General features: G+C 41.9%; 1 protein-coding gene across 8 annotated transcripts in view; it reads right to left on the bottom strand.

Moving 5' to 3' along the window:
* Nucleotides 1–2,682: 2,682 nt before the first annotated feature.
* Nucleotides 2,683–9,844, bottom strand: part of OPCML (opioid binding protein/cell adhesion molecule like) — a 1,169,771-nt gene continuing 1,162,609 nt past the window's right edge. For 6 of the 8 annotated variants that reach the window (XM_010362032.2, XM_030918788.1, XM_010362033.2 and 3 more), the window contains one exon: nt 2,683–8,006. In XM_010362032.2, coding sequence (XP_010360334.1) covers nt 7,906–8,006 — 101 coding nt within the window. In that variant the 3' untranslated portion in view covers nt 2,683–7,905. The remainder of the gene's footprint in view (nt 8,007–9,844) is intronic. The other 2 variants (XM_010362028.1, XM_030918789.1) reach the window with 1 other exon arrangement.

Raw genomic sequence — 9,844 nt, 5'->3', positions numbered from 1 at the left:
TGGGACTGAGACTTTATAACCAGCTTCCTAGCCAGCTTTGACATTATAGGTATTGCTTCCTCCTCTCCAGCACGTCTATGTTAGCCTATCATCAACTGCACAGTGTGGTCCTTTGGCCACTTGTAGTTTTAACTGCCTTCATGGTACTCATTCATTTAACAAATGCTATTCACTCCATTGATACATTATTGAATGCTGAATGTGTATGATCCTGTAACCCAATAATTTTTGTAATAATATCTCTGTGCACCATGTCTGCAGCTTATGTTAGCTGTTGTTAGCTGTTTACATTCCAGTGTTTTATCCCTGCAGAAGAAATGGGGGAAAGTGAGAATGCCTCCTAATCATCTCACAATATTTGCTCTGCACTTTGCAGTCATTTCCTCATATCTCTGTCATAATACTTGCCATACTCAACTGTAATTTATCTTCTTATACAGCAGTTTTTAGATCTTAAATGTGAACTCCTCAAGGGGAGTTCCTGACTAAATGTGATGCATGAATAATGAATAAATGGGGAAATATAAGGGAAAGAAAAATAAGATATCCCAATGACTGGATGAACATATTAAAAGAAGGTAGCATCACTTCTAACTTGACGTTTGGTTTTCAAAACTGATCATAGGGTTTGGCCTCAACCAGCACGCCCCGTGAATTTTTCTCTAAGTGAATAATTAATTCAACAGCAAATTAAATTGTGCGGAAAGAAGGAGGTCAGTTGCCAGGTGAGGTCCCTCCTGTCTGTTTCTTCAGTGATTCGTTATGTTCATTGCATGACTACAATCCTAGTGTCACACCTTCTCATCCTGGTATTTCCACTCCACTCCCAACTTCACACACTCTTCCTACTTAATACACCTTGATAGGGAGAGGAATGCCCTTAATATATCTCCAGAGGTGCTTCTGTATATATAGGATTTTCATAGGGCAAAGATAAAAATGCATCCAATCATTTAGCTGCCATGCTTACGAGTCACTAGATAAAGCTTCCCTTGTGGAATAAAGAGGTAACAACCAAGATTTTCATTACCTTGAAGTGGGCTGGCAAACAGGTGGGTCCGCTAAAGGCTAGCTGGAGCATGCCTGTTGGACGGACTGACAGCTGGTCTAAATAAATAGATGAGAGAGAAACAGTCTCACTTTAAGGAGGTGCATGAGTATAGAGATGGAAAAAGGTTTAGATAAATGGGAAAATAATATGTGAATGGATAGTTTAGTAGTTAAGCTGATGGGAGAATAAATTGGTTCATGGATGATAGATGGAGCTGAGTGGCTAAATGGAGTGAGAGACTGATAGCAGATGGATGGGTAAATGTGGTATGAACAGGAGCAAGAAAGGGTCAGGTGCAAATAGGAACAGGATGATGAAAAGGGAGGAAAAAAGGCAACAAGAAAGGGAGTACTAAAGGTACTGAGATGGCTAAGGGAACTGAAATTTCATTTTCTTGATGAATCATAATTTTACAATGAGCCAGAGGAAATTGGAAACTCCCAATTACTGATGCCTAGTGTTTACTTGCCATTGCAATTTACAAAGAACATGTGTCTAGTCTATCAACTTATCTGTGTTCCATTCCCTGTAGGGGAGACTGAGTCATGAAAGGATTAGCTCTTGTCTATATAGGAAACCAACAAGAATCTAAGACTCATAACTTTAGCTCAGGGACTTTGCCAGAGAAGCCACATGTGCTGTGAAATTAATGAAATAATTTTAATTCACTTTCTACTCAGTTATTGAATCATAATCAGTCACTGTCCCTAAGCTTTATTTGAGGATAGTCTTAAGACATCTCGCAGTTGCAAAATAAACCAAATAGTGGCCAAATATTTTTGAATCAGTGTACACTAAGTGGTGTAATTAAATTCACCAATGATACAGATGAGAGAACAAAGGCTTAGAAAGTCACTTACCAGTCTAAGATCTCACACCTAGTTAACGGCAGAACTGGGAAGGCTTAATTGATATACAAATGGCTAATGAGAAACTGAGGTGTAAAAATAAGTTAATACTCATTTCTTTAGAAAAGCAGATGGATATGTGATGGAGAAAGAGGAGGTGGGGTTTTATTAGAAGAGAAAGGTGTTCTAGAAATGGCAACCAGAGGAAAGCAGCCGCTCCTCTGGGGTCCTTTCTCGTGCTAGTCCACGAGAAGCCTCAGCTGAATGAAACCAAACCCAGGTGAAACCTGATGCATAAACCTTCATCTAATGGCACACACTTTTAAGAATCAATGTACATCCTCGACCCCATGTCTTCTCATACTTACCCTTATCAACGTGGTGTGTACTTCAAGAAATCAAGCAACAGGAATGTTTGGGACTCAAATGCCCAAACTGGGCAGTATCTGGTCACCCCTATTTTTCTGACACTTCTCTTCTGCTTTCATTTTAGCCTACACCAATAAACAATTTAGACTTTGAGGATGCAGCTACATTTTATATTGTTTGTAAATAGCATAGATATTTGATATACAAATGTAATATGGACAGTGCTGAGGCTGCTTTCTACAGTGTGTGCGAGAGAGAGAAGAAGGAGAGAGAGGTAGGGGGTGCAGCTCCAGGCTTTCTGAGTGTGTCTACTCTTCAAGGCCAAAAACACACATGAGGGAGAAGCACAGCTTGCTTCATATTTTTCCCATCCTGGATATCAATGAGATGTCCTAATAAACAGCCCCCCAAAAGTTACAAATTTCTCGAACTTTATTGATACACTGCACAATCACAACCATCTCGTATTCATCCTGAATTAGAAAAGGTTACAACTACAATGCAACATGCACAAAATTCAGGTAGTATATTCACCCTTAATACAATTATTGACAGAAATCAAGTCTTCATTGATTTTTTGAAGGAAAAGATAAGAAAGAAAATAAAAGAAAAAAGAACTCTAGAAGGCTGACAAAGTCATACTCTTGTATCATGTGATAAATTTTTAAAGCATTTGAACATAGATTGTTTTGAAGAATAATTGTGAGAATGGGCACACCCATTGTCTGACACAGCTATAACGGCACCACTGATAAGTCATAATTTTTTTTTTTAAATCTAAAGGACTCTGAACTTGACAGATACATTTTCGTACACCCACACATTCCTCACAACTGCACTTTACATGTCACGAACATTTCCGAATGATTAAAAATGCTCCCTTTAACTAACACAAGGGCAGTTTGTATTATATAGCATTGTTATTATTGATAGCTTTAGAAATCTGCCAAATAACGTAGAACGTAGCCTCAAAAGGATGGTCGAGGGTTTGCGACCTTTCTTTCTCCACCCAGTGGTGTGGAGCAACTCTGTGCCTTTAAAAGGGCACCATTGAAAGAAACAAAAAGAAATCTTTCAAAATGCTGGAAATTAGGCTTAGCTGACTACTTTCAGGATAAAGACAATTGCGTCTAATGAAGTCCACTCAACATTTCTTTGGACTCTAAGTATTCTGCACCTGAAGGCCAAATTGAACTAGCTCAGCGCTATCTTTTTTGCCGCATCTTTAATTACAAATCTATTTCTTCTTCCTTTCATTTACTTCTCCTAAGTAAGAAATGTGGGAAATGAGACTGGCTTTTTATTTGTTTGCATGTGGTGGTCATTAGGCATTCTCCTCACAGGGCCTCTTTTTGAAAATGTTGCCTTCCTACTACACACCTGTGAAGTTTTACTCAAGTGCTCCAACTTACTTGTCTTCAAGTAAAAAGACAGGGAAGCTCTGAATAACAGGAGGGGAGGCAATTGGGTATGAGAGTTTCCAGGATAAGGTCATGTGCAAAATGAAAACAAAAGATTCTTGCTGTTGGAGAGAAAGAAAATAAATGCATTTTTTCCAAAAATAAAAACCTTATGCTGCTTCCCTTAATTCCAAAGGGATTAACATTTGCTTTCGTGTGTGTATTGGTCTGTTTCATTTCGGGCTGGTTTTAGGTAATGCATAGCCAGTTTTTCTTTCTCAAAATCAAAGTCAGTATGAAATTGAGGAAAGATGCCCCACCACCAGATCTTACCTCATCTTAAGCCACTCCTCCCCTCCTTCTACTATGGGCTGGCGACAGCCAACCAACACTTGAATATTCAATGTACAGCCACTCCTGATGCAGCCACAGGGATAAGCTCTCGTCGGGGTTGCCTGCCCACTTTGGGGTTCTCTGCTTTTCTCATGGGATGGTTCTTTCAGCACAAATAGAACTTGCTGACTCCTCTTTGTTGAAGGCAAACTGAGTGAATTGATGCAGAAACAGATCCTGAAACCCAGCCTCAGCTTTGAAGTTGCTAGAGTCCCAGAATATTCTTCTCACCCAGGTTTTGAGAACAAACTGCCCAATCTGTGAAATGTATCATCTGGTAAGAGGCATGGATGTAAGAAGAAAGAGGCTTGGGCCTCTTTGTGACAGAAAACCTTACCTTTTCTTCTGTTCGGTGGAGCACAATTGCAGCAGAACAGCCATGTGCAGTACTCTGCATAAAACCTGTGTATGTTTTCACAACCACTTCTCTATATCTCCCCCCTCCCCGAATTAAAGCAAGAACGAGAAAAAACTAAACACGCTTGTTTAGATTTGCAGTTGACTGTATCAGGCACTTGACATTAAACTACTGAAAAACAAGCTTGGCCAGAGCCTTAACACAAGCACTTTCATTGGCATTACTTTGGTGGAAGTGCATATGAACTCTGTTTTGGGAAGGGGAAGGGTTTCAGAGTCCCTACATTGCTAATTCCTCTCACCTAATCTCCTAACAAGCCTTACTTGGCTTCCTTTTCATGTGGAAAACCTGCAAGAGATATACTTGCTCAGACTTGTGTGTTTTGTCCTGCCTTTCCCCCACCCCATGCCCACTCCTGGCACCCTGAACAAATCTAGCCTGTAGGCCTTCTCCATGTACTCTCCATCTGTGAAGTTGGAAAAGTGTGGATATTGTCTTGTGTAAGCATTTGTTGTTCTATATGCTTGAAAATGATGGGTGACAGCCACTGTCCCATGAAGCCATCCCCACCAAAGAAACACAAAACACAGAAGCAGAAATATGTCTGTTGTGAAGAAGTCATTTTCACCCCCAGTGAGTACCCCAGTTGCCTTGGGTTGTATTTACTTTGTTGTCTTTACCCCAGACAGATGAGGATCGACTGTAGCATTTTTCTCCCTCTGAAACGTGGCTGGGATAGGTACCCACCAGAGGGGCATCTTAGTATCCTGTGGAAGGGGGAACAGTAGGGTTCCATAGTGACCCCGAAGCCAGCATTTTTGGGTCGAGAGGTTCTGATGATCTTGGCCAAAAGAGCATGGACCGTTTCCTGTAGAACAAGTCTTGGCGTGAGGAATAGGTCCAGCTTGTCCATTTCAAGTACTGTGTTCTCCAAGACTTTCCACTCTTCACAGCCTTCACATTTATTCCACTCCAAAGTAACAAATTTATTATCAGTAGCATGCTCAGATGACACATTTGATTCTCATACACTATCTGACACCAACTCAACTCCGGATGCTGAAGGTGGTGACAGATCTGAAATGTCTATGTGCAACCTTTAATTCTGATTTTGTGCCTGCTCATGATCATTCCTGGAACTGGGAATCAATGCGCCACTCCTGGCACATCATTTATGGTTCCCGAATCTGGCTCCTGGCAGCTCACTAGGAAATGCAGATGTCTGTTTACAGCTGGAAAATGTAACATTAATTTCACTCACACCAGCTCTACCTCTTAAGACAGTGCTTAGCATTTAGTGTGCCAAGATCACCTATGTATGTATGTATACATGTATAGCTATCTCTGTGTATGTTTCCCCACGGCAGAGGTCACACTCATGTGCCTTGATGGACAAAAGCAAAGAGGGCACTGATACTGGAGGAAGAAGACCAGTTGAGCATTAAGGGCACAGAATTCTATGGTGCTCATATTTTTTATTTTTTAGACTGAGGACCTGAAAAGGCTTTCCAACTGAGGCAGGGCAGGTCTGCGATTGATGCTGCATTCTCATCCTCTCTGTGGGTCAGTCCCTGCAGCACACCTGTGCGGTCTGCAATGCCTTTATTTGGAATCCCCGGCAACCTTGCTGGATGAGTCCTTCTTGCCCAGGAGACAAGGCAGCAAAGGTGGGTCAGCTCTTGTTTGTATGCTGGGTCTGCTTTGAACCTGAAGAGCTGGTGAAGTTCTTCCCCAAAGCCACTGGAGAAGCAGCCTGCATCAGAGGAAACTGTGTCACTGACACTTTCTCCCTTCTGTTTGCAGTGTTGTGTTAATCAAGTGCTTGAAAATTAAGTCAGTTGCTCAAGTGCCCTCAGCTTAGAAGAGCTTCCTGAAACAAATACGAGAGTTGTCAATACACCCGCCATGTAATTGGCCTCCATCAGCTTTTTACTGGATAGTTTTCAAGCAGATTAAACCAGGACTGGAGCAGAAAGGAGACTCTAGCTGCAGTCATCCCACTCAGGCGGGTGGACTCTTCACTTTGCATTGCAGAGACACATGTGGTTTTTTTCTCTCATGTTCTTGCTGTTAAGGAAAGCCAGCCATAGGTTCCTGACACGCACTTTCTTGAAGGGTTGAGAGAAGCATAAAGGCTGGCACCTTTGTCCTTCAAGTGCAAAAGGAAAACCACAGTGCTAATCAAGACTTTTCTAGGCGGATCTGCTTCCCAAGAAGATGTTTTAGAAAACACAGGCTCTCCCAGGAATAGTAAGTGACTGACCATTAGCTTGCTACTTGGCCCATCTGTTAGTGTCTCCTTTGGGTGGATAGGATACCAGATGCTAAAGAGTCCACAACACAGGGTATTGCTTTTTTATGTTGTTAGCCTGTGAGATCGCTGACTTTCACAGAAGTTGATAGATAATTTTGAAGGTGCTAATGTCTGCTGATGGTGTATACATGAATACAGTGGGAGAGATACGATATGATTAGAGATTAATATGGGGATGAATTGATAGTGAGTAGTAGGGAGAGAAACAGAAAGGAGTGTTAGACAATTACATTGATATATTGATAAACAGTACATAGGTTGCTAGAGAGGAAGACAGGTGGGTAGGTAATTGGATGGTGAGATAAATCAGACATTTGAGTAGATGGGTAACTGTATGATTACTTTGATAGACAGCTTGATGAAACCTAAATAAATCAGCCACCTATCAATCACTTTTATGAGTTGAACTTCTCTTTTTAAAAGAGAAGTACTATTTTCAAAATGCCTCCCCCTTTTTTGGCCACTTGACTTGCAAAATTTAGTGTTAGGTTGCAAGCACAGCCCCAAACTTCAAATCCCTGCAGATGGTGGAAGAAATGAGTAGGGCAGAGGGGCTACAGAAGATGGCACAATCATCTAGATTGAAATATATAGATAAGGATATAGTAGGACAGTGTCCCAGAAAGAAAAGATGTGAACCCTAATGGAATTAGATAATAATTAACATGGATGGGGGGATATGTACATTGTCATTAGGAAAATAATCGTAGATAATAGGACACTTGGATGTAGCTCTTGCTGTGCACTATGTTATGAGTCAAGTTGTGTCTTCAGGGTGTTTATTGTGAGGCTCAATTTTTGCCCAAATGAAACTTACGTTTTGGTGTGTGTGGCAGGGGATGTTGGTGGGAATGATGATGAGGAGAGAAGCAGAGGAAAGGGAAGGGTCAAGGTAGCAGGAGCAGACCCCATTTTTGGACACACCAATGAATGATTATCCTACATGTGGTAGAACCCTGCCCACCCCGCCCCCAACCCCACTCATTCAAGCTGGAAATAAAAGCAAACAAACAAACAAACAAACAGACAAAAACAGAAAGAAAACAAATCTAGAAGAAGAACAGAAAAACAAACAAACAAAAAGAAGCCCAAGCTGGTTTGCTCTCCGCAGTGTAGATTAAAGTCTGTGATATGGAGAAGCAGGTGTTGCTCAGAGGACCTAGGATTTCTTATCAAAACTTGATGAAGAAGTGGGCTAAGAGGGTCCCTGATAGCCAGAGACAAGCCAGTGCTCTGGAGGCTGAGTTTACACCATCAATGACTGCTCCAGGCCCTGTGTAGGAGAGAGAGAGACAGAACCATTAGCATACATCCAAGGACACCATAGTTCTTCCCTGACAAACAAATACACATACATGCTTCCCACCTTCCACCCTTCCGCTGACCATTCCGAGTCTAGACAAAGGAAAATGCCCATTGGGAGTATTTAGGAACTCGAAGGGGCAAGCTGTTGGGATGCCTTGACCAGTGCAGCCTGCTCCGAAAGACTGTGCTTAAAAAGTAAATAGGTGAAGCTCAGGCTAGTCATTGAGGCCCATGGGCCCAAAGGTTAGGGCAACACATGGAAAGGCAGACCTGCTGGCTGTTTTCTAAGCAGTCCCTCTAACTGTGTGCTATACTTGGAGAGTGTCCAGTACAGACAATGAGTCGGGGGGCACAGGGCCAGAGAGGCAAGGAGCAGGTGGCGGGGTTGGAAGGGGAGAGGGATGGAGACATAAGTCCAAGTGTTGATGTAGCAGACTCGTCAACCTCAGTGCATGCAACCTAGGTGTTGTGGAGGTTCCTCCTGCAGCAGCTGAGAAAGGAAGAAAAATCATCCCCACGGGTTTTAAAGACTGGAATTAGGCTTGTCCCAGCAGACAGTGCTGCCTCACCAAAGGCCTTGAAGCAGATCAACATGCCCAAAACAGATTGCTCCTGAAGAGTCCACCCAAGGGGCTCTCCCTTGATTTTTTTTCTACCTTCTCTCTCTCTCTGGCCCTTTCCTGTATCCCCAGTAAATCATTCAAGGTCCACTGGGAAATAAGTCCACAGTATCATGAGTGCTGTTCTTTTCCTCTCATCTTCCATGGCTCAAGAAGACAAATCACATGAATTGGTATTATCCCAGCCTGCTGCAAGGGCAGGTGTATCTAACTCGGCCCAGGCGTTCCTCCATCACCTTTATCAGCAAGCGCACAGGATGGTACGCAAGACCAGGAGCCAGCAGTAAGCGTATCCCAGAAAAAGCAAAATCTGTTATTACCAAGGGATTAAAAGCCATTGAGAGTCATTTCTATAAAACTGGTGAAGAAGCAAAGGAGATCCAAAGGAGACAGTACACCTCTTCTACCATCTCAAGCCAGGACTTCACAGCTTCTTTGAGAAGCAAATTGGCCTGCTGGAGATAAGCTGAGGTGCAGCAGAACCTCTTTAGACAGGACCAGTTCATTTGGCTTGCCTATCAACCTTATGGTGAGGATCCAAGCCTTGCCCAGGAGGGACTGATGGGAAGATTTTACTTTGGGAAATTCAGGTCTCTCACTTCAGCAATGAGTATACAACTGTTCCTCTCCACTAATCTTAACGTGAATACCTTTTATTTCTACTTAAAATATACATGCTTTTATGCACTAAAAGTCATATTTGCTTGATAGCTTGAAGTCTGACTCATATTACCCTGCATTTTTGTCAGAGAATATTAACAAAAAAGGGTGGGATCCAGGTTCTAGCGACATGTTAATGTCCCAGAGGAGGCTCCATAGATATTGATATAAAGTAGCCTGACTGTGGGGCCTCCAGCAATCCTGGCACACATCCCGAGAAATCCTACGGGCCTGCAGAATGCACTTAGCTAGAAATGCTCAGGTTGAAGCTCAAGGTAATTCTCTGCATATTGTCTTTGCAAAAGATGAGTGATTTAGATTTTTAAATAAGTTTATTTACATTTTTAAATAAAACTATGTACATAAAGATACTTTTAAAGAAACATATGGGCAGATTCATAAAGCACGTATGTTTCTTTAAAATTATCTTTTTGTTTATATTTTTCTTGAAAAGTATTTTCATGACATATATGGTGTGTGTACTAGACTAGTTATGTATGTGTATATGTATATACATATATATGTC

Source organism: Rhinopithecus roxellana, chromosome 15 (assembly GCF_007565055.1).
Source record: "Rhinopithecus roxellana isolate Shanxi Qingling chromosome 15, ASM756505v1, whole genome shotgun sequence".
NCBI classification, from domain to species: Eukaryota; Metazoa; Chordata; class Mammalia; order Primates; family Cercopithecidae; genus Rhinopithecus; species Rhinopithecus roxellana.
This window is presented reverse-complemented; position numbering and strand designations above follow the sequence as displayed.